The 23,420-nt window shown below is 48.7% G+C and overlaps 1 protein-coding gene across 5 annotated transcripts in view; it reads left to right on the top strand.

Moving 5' to 3' along the window:
* Window positions 1–23,420, top strand: part of SH3BP4 (SH3 domain binding protein 4) — a 35,063-nt gene that overhangs the window by 2,078 nt on the left and 9,565 nt on the right. For 4 of the 5 annotated variants that reach the window (XM_021398915.1, XM_021398916.1, XM_021398917.1 and 1 more), the window contains exons 2-3: window positions 17,461–17,666; window positions 19,862–22,224. In XM_021398915.1, coding sequence (XP_021254590.1) covers window positions 17,549–17,666; window positions 19,862–22,224 — 2,481 coding nt within the window. In that variant the 5' untranslated portion in view covers window positions 17,461–17,548. Of the gene's footprint in view, window positions 1–16,373; window positions 16,877–17,460; window positions 17,667–19,861; window positions 22,225–23,420 lie in introns of those variants that run through there. The other variant, XM_021398918.1, reaches the window with a different exon arrangement.

Here is a 23,420-nt window from a genome sequence, read left to right as displayed (position 1 = left end):
GCAGCTGGAATGGCACTGGGTGCGTGTGGCCCTATTTGAACGTGACTGTCTGTTTCCTTAGGAACAGAAAAGGCTTTTCGGAGCTGAACAACGGCATGTCCCCTGGCGTGGTCAGTGGTCAAGTAAGGCAGGGGATATTTTACAGGCCAGTTCCTGCTGCTGTGAGCTTGCCAGCGAGCTTTGCATGGGCTCCAACCACGGAGCTGCTGGCTGCCAGTGCTGCACGGCTCTGTGGGCTGGGTCTCCTGGGTGCGGGGTTGCAGGAGCTGAACAAAGAGAAACTTTCTATGTTCGCAGTGGATCTGCCTGCCAGCAAATGGCAGCTAACTTCACGGAGGAAAAACAAAACAAGGTTCTGCCTGGCCAGAAAAGGCGTCCTCACATCTGTGGCATTTCCTTTCTTTCTTTCCCACTTGCCAGCCCCTCGCGTCCTGGCCGCAACATTGAAAACCTACGATCAGATTAGCGGTACTGGGGTGGGGCCGCTTTCAGCCTCAATAAGGAGCATTTCCCAGCTGGGAAACCCAGCCCCAGAGCCCTCCTTGCTGTTTTTTCCCCTTGCAAGAACTACAGCTGGCAATTTTTTGGGGGGTGTGTGGCTGTGCCTGTGGTGAAGATGAAGCTCTTGAAGTCTACAGGAATAGTTCTTAGCGCACCTGGTCTGTGAGCAGCCAGTGCTTTGCAATTCCTCAGGTTTTGAGGTAAGAGGAAAGAGAAGATGTGTGAGTGCATCTCCTTACCTACAGAGACTGTAAGACTCCCTGTCCTGTTACTTTTATGTTTGCTTTGATGGAGAAGAAGTGGCTTTGAGAAAGGAGATGAACACACAGTCCCCAGGAAGGGTGGAGAGCAGCTTTATGGCCACAGGGTTACAGCCCAACCCTGCCCACTGCAGGGACATGGTCCCGTGCTTCCTGAGGTCTTCCCTTTAATCCTGCTGGGCTTAAATACACCCATGGTGCGGTCACGGTTTTCCCAGTACTGACCAGAGCTCTACCATGGGGCTGTTTTCCTGATGGCCCTGCTCTCAGCAGCCCCCTCGCAGCCATTGTATGTGAGTATGCTTTTCTGATGGCTTAGACTGGAATGGACCCCAAAGCCCACCCAGCCCAACTCCTGCTGTGGGCAAGGGGCACCTCCCATAGCCCAGGTGCCCAAAGTGTCATCCAGCCTGGCTGGCACTTCCTTGGGTAGGGTGGATTTTTCCCATACCAACGTCCCAGGATGCAGCTCCTTCTTGGTGCTTTGCAGAGCTGAGAAAAACACAGCAGCCACAAAGCATAGCCTTTCTTTCGGCCATTGTATGCGTTGCTTGGTTATCTCCAGGCAGGGGCTGCAGACAAAGTATTTACTGTCCTTGGGAGATGGTTATTACCTCCGTCAGCAAAGCATCTCTGTGCGGGACAGCGTGTTTGTTTGCACTGGCCTTGACCAGCTTATCACCCTGCGAGTTACTGGCAGTGCTGCTCATTCCTGGAGCTTTTTGCCCCGGAATAAGGGGAAGGTGCCCTGGGATCAGACATGGGTGATGGGTCTCTTCCCACATCTGCTGTGTCCTTTAGTTCTCCATCCCCCAGATGGGTTGCTGGGCAGACCTTCTGTAGCCTACGTGTTCCCATGGCCTCTACATGCAGAGCTGTTCCTTTTCTACGTACTGTTCAGCTTGGTAATGAAAAACAAATGAAGGTTTTTTTTTGTTTTTGTTTTTTTTTTTTTTGAGTCCGAAAACACTGGTGAGAAACAGCCCCATGCAATCAGTACGAGTTTCCAAGTCATTGTTCTCCTGTTTCATGCTGCTGCTGAGGTGTGGCCCTGTGTTCCCTGGAGAGTGTCTGCACTGCTCTGAAGGAGCCTTTCCAAAACACATAACGTAGAGCCCTGTTCCTGAAAGTTAATCATGGCAGAAAACGCTTTAATTAACTCAATTAGCCAGACAGTCCATCTGGACTATTGCAGTGCTTGGTTAAATCCCATGAAATGAGGTCACAGCTCCAGCCGAGGGACGGAGACGGATGCCTGTGAGCCCCTCAGGGATGTGCTGCAGTCTCCAACCACCAGTGGTGCTGGTGGCATGGGCAGGGGGCTGCTGGCACCCGTGCTTTCCGAATGCTGTGATACCTGCAGGAAGGGGGAAGTTTTTCCAAGGAGCATGTAGGGGTGTGCATGCATTGTCATTGCAATGGGTGCAATGCCACAGCCTGGCAGTGGATCTTGGAGCTGTGTGAGTGTCATCTCTCTGCTGCCCCAAATTACCGACTCCTTTTGCAAGCCTGAGACTGAGGTGTTTGGAGATCTCCATGACCTCCAAACTCCTTCAGCTTGAGGAGTTTGGAGGTCATGGAGAGCGATGGCCTCTGCTGCAGCTGGTGGGTGAGGAGTGCTTCTTGTGTTCCTGCACTTTTTTCTGCAACTTGCCCACCAAAGAGCTGGGGGAGAGAGGAATTTTGGGGGTGCAGACTCACCAAGCACAGTGGGATGGATGGATGGATGCCATGTGGCTGCTCAGAGGTGCAACTGGCCAGAGCAGCTGGTGCTTCCCAAGCTCCTGCTCGGGTTATTAATAGGAGTTGTTAAAATGTACACTGAGGCCAGGGTGTGGGACATGACCAGGCATGGAAACAGTGAGCAGAAACCTTTCTCCCAGCATGCTGCTGGAGCAGAGGAATGCAAGGATCTGGAGAGGGGGAGTGTTGAACCCCTTCTGTGTGCTTTCCCTGCAGCAGGGGGGTGACCTTTCTGTCCCAGCTTTACCCCTGTGTGTTGACCTCTGTTTTAAATGCAAATGTGCTGGGGAAAGGAGTTAATCTCATGTTACAGGAAAGCTGCTTGCCTTGCTGCTGCTGGCTGCCTGGCCATAGTGGTAAGCCCCAGCGTGGTGAGGCAGTGATGCATCCAATGGGCAGTGTGGGCTGTGGAGGTGGCCTTTTCCTGCACAACTGCATGTCCTGGCTTTTGCTACCAGCAGATAGCACTGTGCCCAGGGAGAAACTGTGGAACAGAGCACCAGCATTGCCTGGTCAGTGTGATCTGGGTGTCAAACCTTGGTCAGTGCAGTCATGGAGTCCATATGTCCAAAAATGGGCTCCAGAATAAATTGAGGAATGTGTCGGGGGGGGGGGAGGGAAGAGTTGTGCCCAGTTTGCCCTGCAGTCAGGCAGGAGAGATAAAAGGAATGAAAATATTTGCAGTTTGTCCTAATTTTTCACGGTTTGTGGATGGAAAGCAGTGATGCCAGTGCTGCATCAGATGGTCTGCTCACTTGTAGGGGGCAGGGAGGTGTTTTGCTTTAGAAACAGGCAGGTGGTTCCTGCCTTAATGCTGCTTCAGGCAGTATAGCTTGTGAAAGCAGGGCAGGAGGTAATTCCCTGCATGGAGGCAGAGATGGGCTGCTGCTGCTGCCAGGTGCAAATCCTGCTTACTGGGTGAGCATGCTGAGGAGGGGCTGCTGTTCCTTTGTTTTCACGCACTGTTGGACTCCACAAGCTTCACGTCAGCCTGGCCAGGGCCCTCTGCATGACGTTGAGACCTGCTGGTGCATCAGCCTCTGCCCTCAGTTTTGTGTCATCTATGGGTATGCACTGACCCATCGTCCAGCTTGCTAATAAAGGTGCAAAGCCCAGTGTGGTGGGATCTGAGCAGACCTGTGCAGCCCTGTGTCAGGGCAACCTCTGCTTCGTGTCTGCCTCCTCTCAGGCCCAGCAGCAAAGGAAACCCGTGCTCTCTGGCAGAAGCCCAGGCCATTCTCTTCGCAGGGCTCCTGGTGGCTGGAGCTATTCTTAGCTGTGCTGTAGATAAAGCTGGGCCTGGCCCTGCCATGGCTGGGGCAGTACTCAGGGACGTGAGGCCTGCTGGCTGTCCCACAAAGCCCACCTTGTGTCTGAGGTGGTGTGAGCAGAGCCGCTGCAGCCCCAGCACTTGCTGCCCTTTGCCTGTCAGCATCATGAAAGAGAAACCATATTTTTATCCCCTTCCCCCTCCCCAAAATGCAGGTAATTTTAGAGAAATTTGGGATGAGGCCCAGCTGATGCTCAGATATCTGGCTGAGCAAGTCTTTGCTCCTAAATGAATCATGCAGCAAAAGAAATAGCCAATTTTGAAGCACTATATTTTACATTAGTACACTGCAGTGTATCTCTTCTTGCGTAGTGAAACTGAGGTCTGTAGAATTTGGAAATGGCTCTTTTAAACACCCCGGTGTATTTGTTTTATGCTTGAGTACTAGAACATTGTTGAGAACAGAGATGACAGCAGTAAACAGGAAATTGAAAAAAAATCCCCCCAAAGACAAATTCATTGTGAATGCACACAGTGTGCTTCAGTCAATATTTGCCATACGGGCTCTGTGAGCTGCAAATGTTGTTTGCTGGGATTGTGCATGGAAAACCCCTCTGAATTCTGTGTAAAAGCAGAACTGGGGAGGTTGTAAGTGTCGGAGGAAGTTGCCTTTCTTTTGTTTTTCTTTTTCTGGACAATGCAAGAAGTTTCCATTTGTTTTCTGCTAATTGAGAGCTTGTGTCATCCATCTAAATATAAAACCATCCTAGTGCATCAGCTGTGCCTTGGCTTCCATTTCTCTTCTAAAAAGGAAAAAGAAAAGATAAAGTCCGTCTGCATTGATTTGATATGTAGGCTCTGTTTTCCCATCAGAAGCTTTTCTAATTCTGCCTGTCCACGCAGAGGTTTGCAGGCATCTGGGTGCTCTGATATGTGCCTCCACTGCTTCTCCCTGCAGAGCCGGGTTTGTTCTTTGAGATCCTCTTCTGGAGAGTATGAGAACCTGGTGTATTACTGAAAGACGCTGAGAAGAGGAGGGGTTGCGTTGGCCAGTTGGCGAGGATGGCTGCGGGTGGTGTCATGGTGTGTTGGTCACCTTTAGCCAAGACCTTGTTGCCAAAATTCAGGCTGCTTTTAGACCCCAACCCATGCCTTAGATAGAGAGCTACAATTGAAATATAAATACAATGATGGTTATTAAAGCAGCTGTGAAGCAGAGCGAGTGCTGCACTCCTCAGAAGGAAGTTGCTTTCCATAAAAATCAGTAAATGGAATAAGTTCTTTTTTGCAAAAGGCCATTGCTCAGATCGCTGTCCCTAAGCACGATTGTGGTTTTTTTACCCGTTTTTTAGCTGTCACTTTCTCAAATCGTGTGTTCCTCTGGAGACAATGGACAAGATTTGGGTTTTTCTGTATCTCACTGGATGGCTGCCAGGAACAGCTTTGCCTTTTTTCCCTCCAATACAGGTGCTTTTGTGTTGGCCTAAGATAACTTGATACCACGGCTGATTCTGTTAACTCTGCTTCACCCCTAATTCAAACTGCAGTAATCTGAAATTCAGCGGTGTAGTCTGTTACCATAGAAATCTCAGTGGGGATAAATTTAGCACTCTGCTTTCAGACTCAAACAGGAAAAGCTGAGCAGCTTGCCCAGCTTGCTCACAGGCTTGCGTTTTGGGCAGCTTTTACTTGAGTGGATAGGGAAGCAGTAGATGTGAGGTGAGGGCAAGTCTGTCTCCTTCAGCCTCACCTGTAGCTGACTTTACTGAGAAAGCAAAGAGGGAATAACGTGTTCTTGTTCTCTCTGCCATCCGTAGTGGCTTAGATTTGTCTGTCTTTCAAGGGAAGCTCCTGTGAAGAAGACAAGGAGATGATGCGGGTCAGTCACCGCGATTTAACGAGCAATGGGACGACAGCCTGGGAGAAAAAGTGCAGTGCAGAAAGTGGCAGAAACTGATTCCACTGAACCTGAACAGCTCTTCTTTAAGTGGGGGAAAATCTTTTGTTACTTTCAGTGTCTTTCAGGTGTCCTTTTAATTTTGCCTGTTGACTAATGCTTTAAAAACCATGCCCAAGTGTAAGCTGTGCTTTGTCTGGGAATGGGGCCGATTTTGGGCAGAGGCAGGATTTGGCTGCATTTTTGGAAAAGGCTATTTCTGTGCCCAAAGGTCCTGCTACATAAAGGCTGCTTTCCCTGAAATGAAGGGGCTTGCTGCGTCCCAGCACAGAGAAGCAGCGTATCTTTGACATTGTGCGCTGGAGAAGTCGTACAGAATCGACTTGCGGTATCATTTCATACCACATTAATTTTGAGTGCTTTGAGAGCAGCTAGGCAACAGCCCGGTGCCTTTTAACTAAAATAAAATTCAGCAGTTCAAAGCGTGTCACTTTCTTTGCAGATAAACCCTTCCAAAAATGCTCTGGTCTTAAAGTAATGAAATTGGTTTCTTATCAGCTATCTGACCCACGATGATGAGATCAAATGACTTTTACCTGACATGGCTGAAGGAACAACATCTGATGCACAGGGTTGGGCTGTATTATTTTGTTTTTTTCCCCCTCTCCTGGCACTATTGATGTTATGAAAGCTCTTTGAGCCGCTGATTGGATTGTATCTGGCATCCCTGATCCCCCAGTTGCATTCCCCATAGTTAATTTGCAGGTTGCCTAAAGCCTTCATGCAGTTTTTCAAGGTTTTAATTTAAGGGATAACTGTAATTAAATGATTTCAAGAAGGCACGGTATTTGCTCTTACGTTGCATAAACAGTGGGCTGTTTTGGTTTATCTTTGACCTCCTCCTGGCTGACAGACATCATGTCTGCACCTGGGAAGCTACTTCTGTTCAAATCCCACATGTGGGATGAGCTCTATTCTAAATGAAGGTGAGGACTTGGCTGCTGAAAACCGCCTGAAGTTGGCTATGCGGTCTTTTGTGCCGATGGAATGGCTTTCAAAGCACGCTCTGAGTTCAACCAGGAGTCCTTTCTTGTACAGGTATGCGACTCAGTGGGTTTGAAGATGAGATCAAATGGAAAGTGCAGAGGGCCGAGAGTGAAAGCAGGACTGGGAGGGGAGTTTGGCAGTTTCTGCTCCTCAGGAGGAAGAAGGGTGAGAAGAGAGCCTTCATGGTGCAAACTTACTGCACAGTCCCTGAGAGGAGTCTGACCAAGCTGTGGATTGGAACTATGTGAGGTCCCTTGCAACCCAAGCCATCCTATGATTCTCAGCAGAGGCACTGATTGCTTATGGCTTTTTGCAGCAAGTCCTAACCCATGCCCTGGGTTGGAGCAGATGTCTGCCCTCACATCTCCCTCCTTCATCTTGGGTTGCACACTTCTACCACTGAGGAATGGTGTAACAAGCTGTGGGTTTGCTCTGTAGGCATTGTGCTGCTCTGAGTGAGCTTTGCAGCATGGGTTCACAGACCAGGGTTGAGTCAAGCATGGGGCATCCCACGGAGGAAGTACCCAGTAGCCTGATTTAGCAGAGCATGTTTCTTTCTTGCTATTTAGGGACATGGTTTAGTGGGCATGGTGGCAATGGGTTGGCGGTTGGGTCAGATGATCTCGGTGGTCTTTTCCAACCTTAGTGATTTCTGTGGTTCTCTGATTTCACACGAGAGACTGTCAGCTCCAACAAATGGTTAAGCTGCTGAAAGCCAGGCGTCAGGGGGAATCTGCCTTGGAAATGTTTACCGAGGCAGAGTGCTTAGAAATGCTGTTTTGAGGAAATTCATTGCAGTGTGCTGATTGCGTTTGTTTCTGCCTAATTCAAGCTCGTGATAGGTTTGGGCTCTTGTCAGCATTTTCAGCATAGCTGAAAGCATTGCGTAATCCACAAACAGATCAGTACCTGGGCTAATCAACAAGGTGTGTAAGAACATTAAATCAAGGTTAAGCTCTTGCATGAGCTCATCACCTGAATGAGTTCTCCTGTCTGGTAATCCAAAGAGGTTTTATTTGTTAGAGAGAGAATCTGGCTGTGAGATCGTGGCTATGGAGTACACTCAGGCAGTGAGCTGGGAACAAACCCCTCTTTTTTCTCAAAGGAGGCTCCCAGCTGACTCTCCAAAATAGGTCAGCAGCGAGCTCAGCTGACTCATGGGCTGCATCTGCATCCTGGCTACTCCCTCACAAAGCCACCAAAGTGGGTGACTCAAGGGTGGATGCCATGTCCCCATCCTGACTGGAGCACCTGTGGGCTTGAGCAAAGCCCACTCTTTTCCAGTGCTCACCTGCTCAGCAGCTCAGGTGAGTCCAGGGGGCTGGGCAGGGTGGATGTTTAGCCTCTGCCATTCTGCACACGAGGAGATGGTCAGTGTCAGGGTGATGTGTCTTGGTTGAGTATGTGTTCGCTGGGGGACTAGATGGAGTGAAAATGGAGAGCTAGCTCATCTCCGGAGCTTCTTGTTGTCCTCCCACCATGTCACTGCACCAGGTACACTGCCAGCCTCCCCAGCCTGAGTGACTTTCCTGTGCCTGCCCTTCTGTACCGTGCTAGTGAGGCAGGTTTCCCAACATCACAGCAAGGAAAGCAAGCACATGGTTGCACCAGCAACTCATTGCAGCTGGGGACAGCTACTTCTTTCCATCAAAAACAAAATTAGTGAAGGGTGATGGAAACAGGACTCTGAGGTGTTGATGCTGCACAAACTTTGTCATCGTCTCCACTTGAGGAAAGCATAGCTTCTCAGGGTCTCAGTCACCTAGCATTTGATAGCTCTTCAATACCAAATCTACATCCAAATTATCTGAGTAAGGAGATGATTCTGGGACTGTGGCCCTGGGCATAGCAGTGGCAATGAGTTCCTCCTGGTTTCCCGTGGGAAGTCTTTCATGGTGCTTCAGATTTTCAGAGTTCGGTTCATAGCATCCAATCTAAACCTCCCCTGGTGCAGCTTGAGGCCATTTGCTATAGAATCATTTAGGTTGGAAAAGACCCTCAAGATCATTAACTCCAGCCATCCCCTTCCTCCAAGGCAGAGGATAAAAAGTGATCTACAGAGGAGATTTCCATCTCTTCCTTAGGAGTATCTCTCTATATCCATGGCTGGATTGTGGCACTGGAGATATGGTGGGTTTTTTTTCTCCTTTGTCACAGATTCCTTGTCTGGACTTGTGCTCTAAAGTCAGTTCCCCTTTTTTGAAAGATCCATGCTTTTGGCTCTGAGCGTACCCTTGAAGGGGCTGTAAGGGTTAGGAGGAAGAGCTAGTGCTGTTACTGACCCTTGCAAAAGTTGCTGGCTGCTAACAGCGCTGAGCAAAATCCATCTCCACGTTGAAAAGCAAGAACACACTTTGTCATGCACCAAAATGCTCTGCTTCTGAGCTGATAGCAAGTTAATGAGGCTTATGCAGAGGGCAGGGAAAGTTGCCCGGGTGCTTACGAAGGCAGTGCCTGCTGTGCTCCTGAAGTGCTGGCACCTTGCCCTCCTTGGCCCCAGCAAACATCCTCCGGGCACACATAGGCGTCGGGAGCCTGGGTGAGAAGGTGCTTGCACTGAAGTAGCTGATTTGTGCCTTGCAGCAGTGATTCTCAGAGCTCCCTCTGCTTCGTTAGCGTGCTGCTCGGCTCATCTCTGCACATTTACAGGCACCTGGTCTGATCTGTGTCCTAGGAGAGCTGTCTCTCTGCGCTCCTGTTCCCTTCAGGGGTTTGAAACTTGTGTTTGTGCCTCTCTGCTTTACTCCTGTGAGCCCCGCAATGGGTGTGATTCTGAGATCTCATGCTTTTGCTGGTCCCTGTGGGGCTCGGCTGGAAGAAGCTCCCTGCCTGGTGCAAGCAGCATCACCTGCAGCTGTGTGAGAACCTTAGGGCTTTCCCACCTGAGTTAAGAGGTGCTTCTCTCTTGGAAGAGAGTGGACAGCAGGGAGAGGAGGGTGAACAGAGACTGAACTATCTGCTGTGAAAGCAGATGAACATCAAACAAAGCTGGTGAGAGCCTATCAGCACCCTCATACCTTTTCAGGTGTTCTAAACTTTTGTCAGACTGGCACCATTCCAGAATCCCTTCACATAGAGAGTGGTCCAACATTGAGGTGAGCTGCCCAGGGAAGTGGTGGAGTGCTGTCATGGTTTTATGATTTTCGGTTATTGGTATTCCACATCATAACATCATGTAGTGGATGTACCTGGTTCTCAGAAGAGAAGGACTACTACATTCCCCAGGAGACTTTGCTCCTCTGTTACCATTTCCGGTCAGAGGGAAAGATAAAAACTCGCAGATCACAAGACCTTGTTCTCTCTTTCCACCCGTCTCTCGTCCTGGCAGCACCTCGCTCCCCAGCTGTCTTATCGTCAGTATTAGAGTCAGGCCTACCTTGATTTTTGGACATTCTCTTGTTGTATTGGATTTATTAGCTTAAATTGTAATTATATTGTATTATAGTGTGTTATTTTGCATTCTGATATCTTATTTAGTAAATTAGTTTGTTTCTCCTCAGATTCTTGCTGCTTTTTTTTGCTCTCAGGCCCATCTCCTTACCCTTTTTTTCCCTTTTCCCTTTCCCAGGGCGTGGGTCCGTGCGTCCCCCGTCCCATTCATCACAGAACTGGGCCAAACGCCTGTAAACCGTTGACAAGTGTCTATCACTGGAGGTGTTTAAGAGATGTGTGGACATGGCACTGAGGCCATAACATGGGTTACTGGTGGTCCTCGGTACTGTTAGGTGATGGTTGGGCTCAGTGATCTTAAGGGTCTTCTCCTGCCTAAAGGACTGTATGATGCAGCCATACTGCTTTACACATGTTGCATCTCTTCATCCAAGAGTAGAACAAGTCTCTGACAGAAAAACAAGGTTTCCAAGGTCTTCCCTTTGCCAGGATTTAGAGCTGCTGATCATTTTGGATCCCTTTCTGTGGGTAACCTTCCACTTGCTCCCAGTCTGCTCTCCTCCAGCTGTCTGGCAGCTCTGATATGGGATTTTCCCCTCGTGTTGTGTGACCTGGACTTGGTGGCATGCTGTGTTCTTCAGGTGGGTTTGATGTGATGGCTCTCAGGCAGCTTGGCAGCAGCAGCAGGCTCTGCAGTAAAATTCTCTTACCCCAAAGACACCAGATCTGTAGTCACTTGCCTGTCTGTCTCCAGCACTGACTTTCAGTGAGACTCGTGCTCCAAAGTCCTTGCTATAAAAGGAAGCTTTCCCATCCTCTCTGCATTGCTCACAAAGGGTAACTCACCCAGTGGGGGGGCTGTAATGGATACTCTGGCTGGAGGTGCCAGCAGACGCCAGGAACACGTGCTCAGCAATTATTACATTTTTTCCCCCTGCAGTGCTGCCAGTGCCCCCATGAGCTGCTAGCTGAGTCGCTCACCTGTGCCAAGTTCCCAGCCTTGCAGTGCCCAGCACTCGAGCCAGCAAAGAGCGCCAAGCTTGTAAAGAGCCCTAAATGGGAGCATCTTGCAGCTCGCTGCATGCCAGCATCCTCAGGGGAGGAGGAAGGTGGGAGTGTGGAGCATCCCCCTGCATCCTCCTGACATGCCTCTGGCTCCCCACTACTCGTCCCACCAGCAGCAGTGCCCTTCAGTCTTCCAGGGACCTAAAATTTGATGAGTTCATGTAAACCTCATGGTCTCCCTGGGGCTGTGCTCACCTCCTGCTTTGCTCTTTCTCCATTTTACCTCTCTTGGGAGTCACCAGGGTGTGTGGCCCAAAATGCTTGGGCCAGGCTTCTAGAGAAAAAGCAGTAGTGGGCAGCTCTTCCCTGCCTGTCCTTGAGTCTGCTGAGAGAGTGGAAAAAGTAGGCACAACTCTGGATGGTCAGGGTTTTCTGCTGGGCAGAAATTTTGAGCAAATGGAGGACAGTGCCAGCTGCCTGAGACTGTGTCATAACATGTAGCCACAGAATGGCTTGGGTTGGAAGGGACCTCAAAGATCGTCCAGTTCCAACCCGCTGCTATGGGCAGGGTCACCCACCACTAAATTATGCACTAGGTCAGGTTGCACAGGGCCCTATCCAATGTGGCCTTGAACACCTGGAGGTGTTGGGATGAGGCAAGAAAGTCCCAAGGAAGGGCAAGAAAGTCCCAAGGAAGGACTTGAAAGTGAAGAATCTGTAGGGTGAAAACCAAGGTCTTAAATGAGATAGTGACACAACTTAGTCTCTTTGCTAAAATGGCACACTGCAGTAACAGAATCTGGTTGATGTCTTAACTCAAACCACTTCTAATTTTTAAGGAGAGCCAGGAGATCTTGACTTTGGAGAAGTAAAAGGTAGATGAAAAATAATTAGCAACAAGTGACTGGAGTTGCTCTTGGCTTTGGTGTGGGAAGTTGGAGGAGGATGATGAGTGATTGATGAGATGTTTTTTCTACACTTTCCACCTTTCAGCCATTCAGTGGTAGAATGCAGCCCTGATGTGCCTGATAGCTTGGGGTTGTTAAGTGAGAGGTGCTCCCAGCCTGGAAGTTGCATCTTGTGAAAGGGTATGTGCAACCCGAGCAGGGAAGTTTCCTCTGAACTCATCTTGCAGGCTTAGAGTTTGATGGGCTTTTTATATAGTACCAAACGAGAAGGTCAAGCTGGGAGATGGGGGATAGGGAGGGTTGAGCTTCCTCCTCCCCACCACCCCTTTCTGGCATGAATACTGTACCTTTCGCTCTTCTTTTGGAACCAGAAGAACCTGGCTTGATCTCCACCCCAGTACTTGGTACCAGCTGGCCCAGTGGGCCCTCCCATGTCTTATCAGCAAAAACTCTCAGCACCCAGGGGATTTCCATCACCAGCTGTTATATGAGCACAGGCTCACTGCTGCCATGCTGTCATCTTCCACTTTGTTGGAGAGGAGGTGGTGCTGGTGGGATTTGCAGCCCTGGAGCTTTGGGAAGAGTGGGACAGAGCAAGCAAGGGTATTTTCGTGCAGCTGGTTTGGGAAGTGCAGGAGGGGCCTCTCACAGCTCTTATGCCATGGAAGAGAGTTGACAAAGACAGAAGTGACCTTGTTTTGCAGCATGTGATGGAGCCGAGCACACAGATGCTTGTAGGTGACATCTTGTCCCAGTCTGTGAGCTGCTCACACTGCTTGGGTTTTCCCCATGCACTCCTGTGAGCGTTGGCCTTGGTCAGCAGTGTGTCAACGGTTTACGGGCGTTTGGCCCGGTTCCGTGATGAATGGGACGGGGGACCCACAGGCCCACACCCCAGGAAAAGGGAAAAAGGGTAAGGAGATGGCCCTGAGAGCAAAGAACAGCGGCAACAATCTGAGGAGAAACAAACTAATTTACTAAATAAGATATCGGAATGCAAAACAACACACTATAATACAATATAATTACAATTTAAGCTGATAAATCCAATACAGAGAGAAAGAATGTCCAAAGTCAAGGTAGGCCTTACTCTACTACTGACAATAAGACGGCTGGAGAGTGAGGTGCTGCCAAGACGAGAGACGGGCGGAAAAAGGGACGAGGTCTCGTGATCTGCAAGTTTTTACCATTTCCGGCCAGAGGGAAAAGATAACAGAGGAGCAAAGTCCCCTGGGGAATGTAGTAGTCCTTCTCTTCTGAGAACCAGGTACATCCACTACATGATGTTATGATGTGGAATACCAATAACCGAAAATCATAAAACCATGACACAGTGCTGATGGGTGCTCCGTGGGGTTGTGCCTTTTGCCCCATGCCTGGGGCTGTTCCCAGGAAACCACCCCAGCGCCGGGAGCAAAGCCCTGTTCCTGCCCCTGGGGTTTTTAGTTCTACATGTTTCCACGCTTTAGTTGTATTCCTTTGCTTGCAGACATGGAGCTTATCCTGCCAGTGGGTATTTCTCCTGAAACTGCTTTTCTCTACTAATCCAGTTTAGTGTGGCTGAGATGCCTGTGCTACATCTTTGATTTGTAATTCAGCGGTGATTAAGTTCTCTAGATAAGATGCGGGCCTTGTTGTTGATCCAGCATGAGAATCAGGCTCAAATAGAGGTGCCCAGCCAGGGAGCTACTGCTGGTGGTGGCAATGGCCATCGTATACAGCCAGAAGTGGGTGCATGCTTTGTCCCATGCTGTGGCAATGGGACTGGCTCTGCCCATAGCTGGGAGGAGTGAGAAGGATGGGGCTTTGCTGCTGTCCCCATGGGGCTGGGCTGGGCATGGTGATGGCTCTGCAGGGCTGAGCAGAGAGGAGGGGAGTGCTGAGCAGTGGCAGCAGTCCAGGCTGCATCATAGTTTCTGGCCTGAGCCACCCCAGAGAGTTTGCTGAAGTTCCTTGTAACCCTTTCTGTGCCGTTTCATGTTCTGTGACGGAAGCGAGAGTGCGTTGGTCGCAGTGGGATGTGGTGGGTTGCTGGCAAGGCTGCCGTCCCTCCGGCATGTGATGTAGTGCTGCTGGCCTTATTCCTAACGCAAAGCAGAATCCACTCTGCAAGTCCCTGCTGTGGATGGTGGTGCCGATTCCCTTGTGGGTGAGTCACAGGATGTGAGTCCCGTGGCTCATGATGTTCCCCGAGGTGCAGAAATCCAGAAGACAGGGCAGGGAGGAGGCAGCTCTCACCCCATACAGTGCCAGCACGGGGAGAAAGTGAGCTCTTTTTGGTGCTGCTGGTTGGGAGTTGGGGTGAAACAGCCCACGGTGCTCCTGTCCATAGCAATGTAATGCTCTCTGCTTCTGTGCCCCAAAAAGGCAGTGAGAAGGAGCGCGGTGCCCACTAGCAGCTGTTCTTATCGATGCTTCTCTAAAGCTTTGCTAAGCCTTAACCCTTGTGCAGGGCTCCTTGCCTCATCCCCATGTGCATCCCCAACAAGGATGTGTACAGGGGGGAGAGCTCTTTGGTACCTTGTCCCCTGTATCCTTTCCTCCATTCAATAAGGACGCTATTTATCACTGTGGGTAAACAGATGGAGCAAGGGTTTTCCCTATTCTGTACTTAAAGTGTTTTCAGATGAATTTGCAGACCATTGTCTCAGCGATTTCTAAGCAATTCCTGCCCTGGCAACCGGTCTTTTTCCCCACTCAGCACCTGCCTGTCCCCTTTTGTTCTCCCATAATCCAGATTTGAAGCAGCAGCCTTATTCTTTCTGAGCTTTTTGCCCTGGCTCTGCATTCAGAACCATCTCAGGTTCACCCCTTGGGCCTGCCAGCTCCAGAACACTGATCCCCTTGGAGCCCCCACAGTCCCCTCTGAAAACTGCAGTGGAGTGCATGCACACCTATCCTCCCATGCAGTGTGACAGCAGTGTTAGATCCAGAACAGACTGAATAGAAACAAGAGAGGAAATAGCTTTCCATAATCAGTCATTTTTAATGTACATTTTTGCTGTCTTTTGGGAATTTGGGATGGATGTAGGGCTTATTTTTCCAGCTGTTTCTCCACACAGTCACATCTGCCACAGATCTTTAATGTAAAGCTTCCAATGTGCTTGTGGAAGTACTGGAATGGGGAGCGTCCCTGCTTGTGCCAGGCACGGCAACGTTTGTGGATATGTCAGTGCACAGCTCTAACTACTGATAGCAAAAAATATTTGATGCTGGACTTTCCGCCAGGTATTTAAAATACATTCATGGCTTGCACTTTGATTCATGGGAAAGTTACTTGTCTGGTTTCTTTCTTGCTCAGAAAAGCTTTGTGCAGTGCTCACCAAGCAGGGGTGACCTTTGGGCTGTCAGAGTGTTTGTTTTGTCTGTGCTTTGGCTTTGTTTCTTTTTTTGTTTTTTTTGAGAGGATTGTGTGCAATAATTGCTAAAATTGGGAAACATTTACAACTTCAGCTGTTGCTGTGACAGCAATGCAGCACACCCAGTTTGTGCCTGATTGGAGCTGCGGAGGGCTTTAATCGAGCAAAACTACTGCAGGATCCTACAATGTTTCTGCATGGTTATGTTGGGGCAGGAAGTAGGAGTCAGGATCTTTGCACTCCAGCTGGAAAACGTGCAATCCCAAGCAGTGGGTGATGGTGTTTGGCAGTATTGCCTGCTGTGTTGGTGATTTGCAAAGGAGTGAGCTGGACTGGCAGTGCCTGTTTGAAATGTGCCGGCTGAACGGAGCACCTTTTCTCCCTTCCTTGCTTCCCACTGACTGACTGCTTAGTGCCCTTTCTTATTGCCACTCTCCAAGTTCCCTGTCTTACCCAGCTCCTCTGATAAGCACACCCACGGCTGTAAGCCCAGTTCTCTGCGCCTGCAAAGCCCTCTCTCTGCTGAGTTCCAGCAGAACCCAAAACAACGCTCTTCTCAAAGGGAAAAGTGTTTGTGCAAAACTTCTCCCTTTCCTTTCTGTCTGGAGCCTCCTGCATCCTTTCGGTGACTGCATTCCTGGCATACCAGCCTTTGGATGGCTTGAGAAGCATCTCGAGCAGGCTGGAGTATCTCCTGCTCTGACTCTCCCTCCCCGGATGCAAATGTCCTCTTTCTGCATTCCAGAAAAGGGTACTGATTCCTTCAGGGCTTGCTCCTCCTTGTCTCGAGACCCACAAGTTTAATAACAGCCAGCTGCAGCCCAGGCAGTTGGCAGCCAAACACAGCGCTTGTCTTCACATTCCCATTATCTCCGTGTTCCCAGCAGAGCTCTGCTTTCTAAGGAATTTGGGTTTGGGGTTATTTTCCGCTTGATCTGGTTTTGAAGCAGGGGAAAAAAATTGTATGGGGTGGAGAGGGAGGGAAAGCAGTGATAGAAGGGGATTTAAAGTTTTTTGGGCTGCTGAATTCAAGCAGGGAATTTGGATTGATATGGCTTTTGATTGAACAGTGCTCTGTAGCAGGCTGGCATGTCTGAGCAGCACGGCAGTGTTTGCCAGGCAAGTGTGTACCTCCTCTTTGAAGCAAACCTGAAAGAGCAAAAGTGGGGCTAAGCTCTGTGCTGTAGCCTTGCCTTCAGCTAGCAGAGAGGCTGCAGGCTTGCTTGCCTATGTGCTCCTGGCCACCCTCCAACCTCCAGGGCAGCTCAGTGACACCAGAGGAGCTATTACCAGCGCTTGCATCAGCTGCTCTGCTGGTGGTTGAAGGGAAAGGGTAAGAGAGCAAGCAGGGAAGAGGGTGGCAGAGCGAAGCCAGGCAGTGGAGGAGAACGTGCACCGTTGCCACATTAGAGGAAGAGGTTTGCATCTGCATATGATGTCCCACCAGGCTGCATCTCTGGTTGACGTTTTGGCAAGGTCTGGGAGAAAGGCTGAAGGTGTGCACATATTGCGTATTGCCTTTGAGATCAGTTGTACTGCTGGCGCCTTGGAAGCAGCTGCTAAAAGCAGAGAGGGCTGTTTGTACAGAGTGGAGATAAGCAGCAGTGTAATGCAAGGCCAGGCTGTCCTTGCTGGCCAAACCCTTGGTGGCTTGTAGGCAGTGCCTTGATTATTAGGAGTACCAAGGTAATCTTTCCTGATACTTTAAGGAGAATATGGCATTGTGACTTCTGCACATGGTCCTGGGCAGCCTGCTCCAGGTGTCCCTGATTGAGCAGGCAAATTGGACCAAATGTCCTCCACAAGTCCCTTCCAACCATAATTATTCTGTGGTTCTCTGACAGGAGGAAGTTTTCCTGAATCAGCACTGCAGGGCCGGCACACAGGTGCAGATGGCTTTTTATCTAGAGTGCTTTTTTTTGATAAGCAAATGGGAAAGGAAGGATGCAGCTGCCCTGAGTCAGGCTGAGGCTGAAGCTGTGGCACGTGCTGAGCTCGCATCTTGCAAGGTACGTCGTGTGGGTGTCATGCCGAGAGCCAGAGGCTTTGCTAACACGCTGGCCTTTGTTTTTACCTGCAGGCAGGCTCCCTAGGGTGCTGCAGTGTCACCGGGGTCTGCGGAAGAGCCATGACCACATAGCACTCCCCAGGCTCTCGGCAAGCTCAGAATGGCGGCTCAGAGGATCCGGGCAGCCAACTCCAGCGGCCTGCTGCGCTGCAAGTCGGAGGGGACGCTCATCGACCTCAGCGAGGGCTTCTCAGAAAGCAGCCTGTGCGACGTCAAAGGTGCAGTGCTCATGGGGGGCCAGTGGGGGCCATAGCCACCGGTGGACAGGACAGGTGTTAGCCTGGGGCCACCTTGTCACGTGCAAGAGAAGAAATGGATTTGCCAGGCAAAGCTGGTTCTCCCTTCCCCAGAACAGATTCATGTTCCCCATAACATAATCTTTCTGCTTCCTTTCATCGCTTTTTTTTGGACTTTATTTACCTCCCCTAGCATAATAGTTGCATTCAAATGGAAGAGAATTCCCATTCCCTTGATATAAATGGATCCCAAGGTAGAAATATAAGTTAGCTTGTGCTGATGGCCTTTAAAAATAAACATGCCTAAAAGCAGTTGTTTTTGCACAAGGAGCAAGGAGAGTCCCAAACATCAAATGCTCTTGCTGTACATTAGTTTGTTTTTAATGCAAAAATAGGAATTACTCACATCCTTGTGAGTAATTACTCATGCTTATATTCATGCAGGGGAAGGGATTGTCCTGCTCTGCTTGCTCTATGCTGGTGCAGCCTCACCTCGAGCGCTGGGTGCAGTTTTGAAGCACCACAGTGTGAGAAGGACAAAAAGATATTAGACAGCATTCAGAGGACATCAGCTTCTCTCCAGCAAATGGCTTGGGCTGCAGAGCTACATTAACAGCCACTTCCTGCCAGGGTGGCAAAACAGGTTCAGTACAGAGTTTATATATAGTTTTACACTGAATAAATGTGCTCACAGCTTTCCTTACCTGCTGACAGAGGCTGTGCAGGGGAAGTAGGCTAATAATGAATCATTTATTGTGTACAAGTGCTTATTTTCCTAATATTTGAGCCCTATGGTTGTTATATCTAAAACTTTTCTTTGCTTTTACTTCTTCATTTGCTGTGTTTTTCAGCAGTGGTATCGTGAATTGTGCCATGGCTGCACCACATCTTTTATGTTAGCTTTCTCTGTTTTCTGTAGAGCTCTCAGGCATCCTGACATCCTGTGTTTTGTTCTTTCCTCTCCCCCCATGGCATTGTTTTCTTAGCTCTGTCTCACAAGATGACAAACATTTGAATGCTGATATAACACTATCTGCAGCTTATTTCTAGTGATCTTTAACAGAAGTAGGTCCTAAATGTAAAAGCAAGGCCAATAAATGCAGTGATAGAGTGAACATGTGTAGTCTTAATTGAACTGTTTTGCTTGCAATTGGGATCAGATAGTACTGGCTAAACAACTTGCAGCCAGCCCTGCTGCTCAGCATTGCTGAAAAGGAGATTGGAGATGCTGCATGGTCCGTGCCAGCGCTGTGGGGGGTCAATATGGCCTTTCTGGTGCTTCAAAAAACTTGACTTTGTAAAAGGAGCTAAGTTTTGTTCAGGAAATATAGATGCTACATGAGAGAAGTGAGATGCTGTTTTTTTGGATGGTGTGACTTGAAAAAGTAGGAGTATGATGTGCCCTTAGTGGGTACTCTTAGCTGTCTCTTACTTTGAAACACAAGTGGAAAAAAAGCAGTGCTGAAGAACTGGTGGCCAAAGATGTTGAGATACCACTGACCAAATTCGTATGATAATGACTTTGAAGGATCACCTGGGCCATATAACCTCTTCAGATGCTGCACACCTTTAGAGCCCTCCCAAAATTAAACTCTGTTGTTTTAAATGTGAAAATTGAGGAGAGTGCCTGCTATTGTTGCATTCACCCTTACGAACTTAGATCCAGACATGCCAGCTAAGAGAGTTGATAAGAAGTGGCTCTGGCTCTCTTGGTACTCCCTCCAACACAACTTTGTGTGCATCATTCATCAGTGAGTTTGGAGACTGTCTCTTAGAGAAGCATCTGAATGAGGTCCTAAATCAAGAGGGAAGCTTGTTGCTAAGACACTTTACTGCATTGTTTACCCACTTTCTCTCCATATGCCTTGCTACTGTGGGATGATAACAAATTGCTGTGATTCCTGTCTCAGCTCCTGCTGCTCTTCCTAGCTGTTTTGATGGCCATCTCTTTCGAGAAAACATCTTCTCTTGCAACATAAATGTATCAGATGTAGTAAAGTGAATAGTTTTGTTTAAAAATGGTAGCGAAAAGAAATTACCTGTAGGTTGGAGATGCTGTGAAACTACTTTCGCTTCGCTGCTTGATGCAGTGTGGATTGCTTGCCTGAAATAAATGATTTTAAGTAACTCATGACTCTTGTGGATTGCTTACAGTGTTTTTCTATTTCATTTCACAGTGCCTTCTCCTAGTGCCTTGCTGGTTGACAATCCCACATCCTTTGGAAATGCAAAGGAAGTAATAGCAATCAAAGATTACTGTCCAACTAATTTCACCACTTTGAAGTTCTCTAAGGGGGACCATCTTTATGTCTTAGACACATCAGGAGGTGAGTGGTGGTATGCTCACAATACCACAGAAATGGGTTACATCCCTTCCTCCTACGTCCAGCCTGTAAATTACCGCAACTCTTCCTTGACGGACAGTGGGATGATAGACAATCTACTGGAGAGCCCTGACGAGGGGGTCAGGGAGCTAGACCTGCTTGGAGAATGGACTGATGTGAAAAGAAACTCTGTGAAAGCCCACAATAATAACCCTTTCTTGAATGGAGTCCAGACAAACCCATTTCTGAATGGGAATTTGCAGACGTTGACCAGCTCAGACAGAGAGCCCAACTCCAAAGCGTCTTTTGACTTGCTGCACTTTGATAAAGGAGCTCCTACTTCAACAGTTTCTAGCTCAGCTGCTAATAGCAGCACAGGTAACATTTTTGATGAATTTCCATCCATAAACAGGCTGGACCTGGAAGAGCCTGTGAAAAGGGACAACCCTTTCTTCAGGAGTAAACGCTCTTATAGCTTATCTGAGCTGTCTGTTCTGCAAGCAAAGTCGGACACTCCAGCACAGTCGGGTTTTTTCAGCGGTTTAAAATCTCCCAGTCCTGAGCAATTCCAGAGCCGGGAAGATTTTAGGACTGCGTGGTTGAACCACAGGAAGCTGGCCAGGTCTTGCCATGACTTGGATTTGCTTGGTCAAAATCCTGGCTGGGGTCAGACACAACCAGTGGAGACCAACATTGTCTGCAAACTGGATAGCTCTGGTGGAGCTGTTCAGCTTCCAGACACCAACATCAGCATCCATGTGCCAGAGGGTCATGTGTGCCCTGGGGAAACGCAGCAGATTTCCATGAAAGCTATGCTTGATCCGCCACTGGAGCTCAACAGTGACAAGTGCAGCACCATCAGCCCAGTCCTGCAGATCAAACTCAGCAACATGGAGGTGAAAACATTCATCATTCTGGAGATGAAGGTATCTGCAGAGGTCAAGAATGACATAATGAGCAAGAGTTTGGTAGGACTACAGTGCCTACGGAGCGACATGAAAGAGGGGCCATACATGCCAATGCAGCTGAGCTATTCATATGGGGACACGATACAGGTGCATCTGGAGAACCTGGAGCCTTGCATGTACATCGCTGCTGTAGCTCAAGGGCAGAACATCCTATACCCTTACACTGTTTGGGATTACATCAGCAAGAAGATCACGGTTGGTGTCTACGGCCCAAAACATATTCACCCTTCCTTTAAAACAGTTGTGGCTGTGTTTGGGCATGAATGTGCACCCAAGACTCTGCTAGTGAACGAGGTCACGAGACAGTCTCACAACCCAGCTCCGGTTGCCCTACAGCTCTGGGGTAAGCACCAGTTTGCTCTGTCCCAACCTCAGGACCTCAAGCTCTGCATGTTCTCCAACATGACAAATTATGAGGTGAAAGCTAGTGAGCAAGCCAAAATTGTGCGAGGCTTCCAGATGAAGCTGGGCAAGGTCAGTCGCCTTATCTTCCCCATTGCATCCCATGATCCCAATGAGCTCTCAGATTTCACGCTAAGGATACAGGTCAAGGATGACAGGGATGCCATTTTAACCCAGTTCTGCGTCCAGACGCCACAGCCACCTCCTAAAAGTGCCATCAAACCAACAGGGCAGAGGCGGTTCCTCAAGAAGAACGAGGTTGGAAAGATCATCCTTTCACCTCTGGCTGCCACTGCCAAGTATCCGGTTTTTCAGGACCGTCCGGTGTTGAGCTTGAAGTATGGCAAACTGCTGAAAACAGTGGTGCGGCAAAGCAAGAATCACTATTTGCTGGAGTACAAGAAAGGAGATGTCATAGCTCTCCTCAGTGAGGAGAAGATCAGGTTGAAGGGACAACTGTGGACAAAGGAGTGGTATATTGGCTACTACCAGGGCAAAATAGGCCTTGTGCACACCAAAAATGTGCTGGTGGTTGGAAAGGTCAAACCCAGCTACTTCTCGGGGCCTGATCTCACCACCAGCCTGTTGCTCGAGCAAATCCTCAGACCCTGCAAATTCCTAACCTACATCTATGCCTCCGTGAGGACTCTTCTCATGGAGAACCTCAGCAGCTGGAGGTCCTTTGCCGATGCTCTGGGTTATTTGAACTTACCGCTTACATTTTTCTGCCGATCAGAGTTGGACAGTGAGCCAGAGCGAGTGGCCTCTGTGTTGGAGAAGCTGAAGGAAGACTGCAACAACACAGAGAACAAGGACAGGAAATCTTTTCAAAAGGAGCTGATGATGGTGAGTCCAAGGTCTGACAAGGGCATCTTCCTTCTCTGCGGTACAGAATGATTCGGGTGAATGGGAGCTAAGCTTTCCTATTTCCTAACTCAGTTGCTGAAAAATGAAGTGCAATTTTAAGGTCCTTTGTAGGCTGAATGGGAATTCAGGCATGTCGTGACATGCATTGACAGGTGGATGGGATCATGGCTGTAAATGAGGAATGAAAGGGGTGAGAAGTTGTACGTGTTGTGTGAGTGAAGCAGGAGTGCTTGGAAGATGGCTAAGCTGAAGGCCCTCAAAAGCAAGATGATTTCAGTCCACTGCTTTCATAGCACTCAGCTGGACCTTGCTGCTGGGTATTGTATTTCAGCCTTCAGTGATAAACAGAAGATGTGCATGCATATCAAGGAATTACCCAAGAGCTGCTGGTCTCCTCAGTCCAAGGACAAAGTGATGTCAATGGCAGAGCGCTTGTTTTTTATGGCAGTATTGTGCAGAAATCTGGAAAAAGGCAAGAAACATGAATGCTTTTCCTGTATGGTGTGTGGTAGGCAAGCCACCTCTCAAGTCACATGCTTTTATATTGCATCAAGTTTGTCAAATGTGCTGGAGAGGGGTTTTATAGCTGCTGTGAAGTGATACAGCTTTACATTTATGAAACAGCCTAAAATTATAACAATGTCTGTTTACATCTGTTCGTTCTTTCCCTGAGTAACAGCTAAACCAAGGGCATCTCTGAATTAGGATGCTTTATGTTCAGCTGTGGGTTGTGTTTGTAAATTGTCTGAAGTACCTGGCTTGCCTCTGTCCTGAAAGGCTTCTGCAGGCATTTGGGGAAGTGCTGTCTGCAAATTTTTCTAGGATGCTCTTTGGAAGTCTCTAAATAGGAAACTGTCTTCATGATAACAGCTTCTAGCATTTCACAGGAAATGGGCCAAAGAAAATGTAGGACTTTGTGTTGAGATTTACTGCTCTCACGTCTCAACAGTCCATCTCAGAGAAGCAGATATTTGAGTTACAACAATTCATGTGTTTTGAAATGCCAGTTTAATTAAGAATAGCACAAGCTTTGCTTAGCAATGATGCATGCAGGCAGTGGGGCAGGAATGTGCAGCACACAGAACGAGATTGGGAGTAGGCACCTGGGTAAAGAGGACTGCAGGTAAATGAAGCACTCCGTATCCCAACCTCTCTTAATAAAAATGGGGAAATGT

This window comes from Numida meleagris, chromosome 5 (assembly GCF_002078875.1).
Source record: "Numida meleagris isolate 19003 breed g44 Domestic line chromosome 5, NumMel1.0, whole genome shotgun sequence".
Lineage (NCBI taxonomy): Eukaryota > Metazoa > Chordata > Aves > Galliformes > Numididae > Numida > Numida meleagris.
This window is presented reverse-complemented; position numbering and strand designations above follow the sequence as displayed.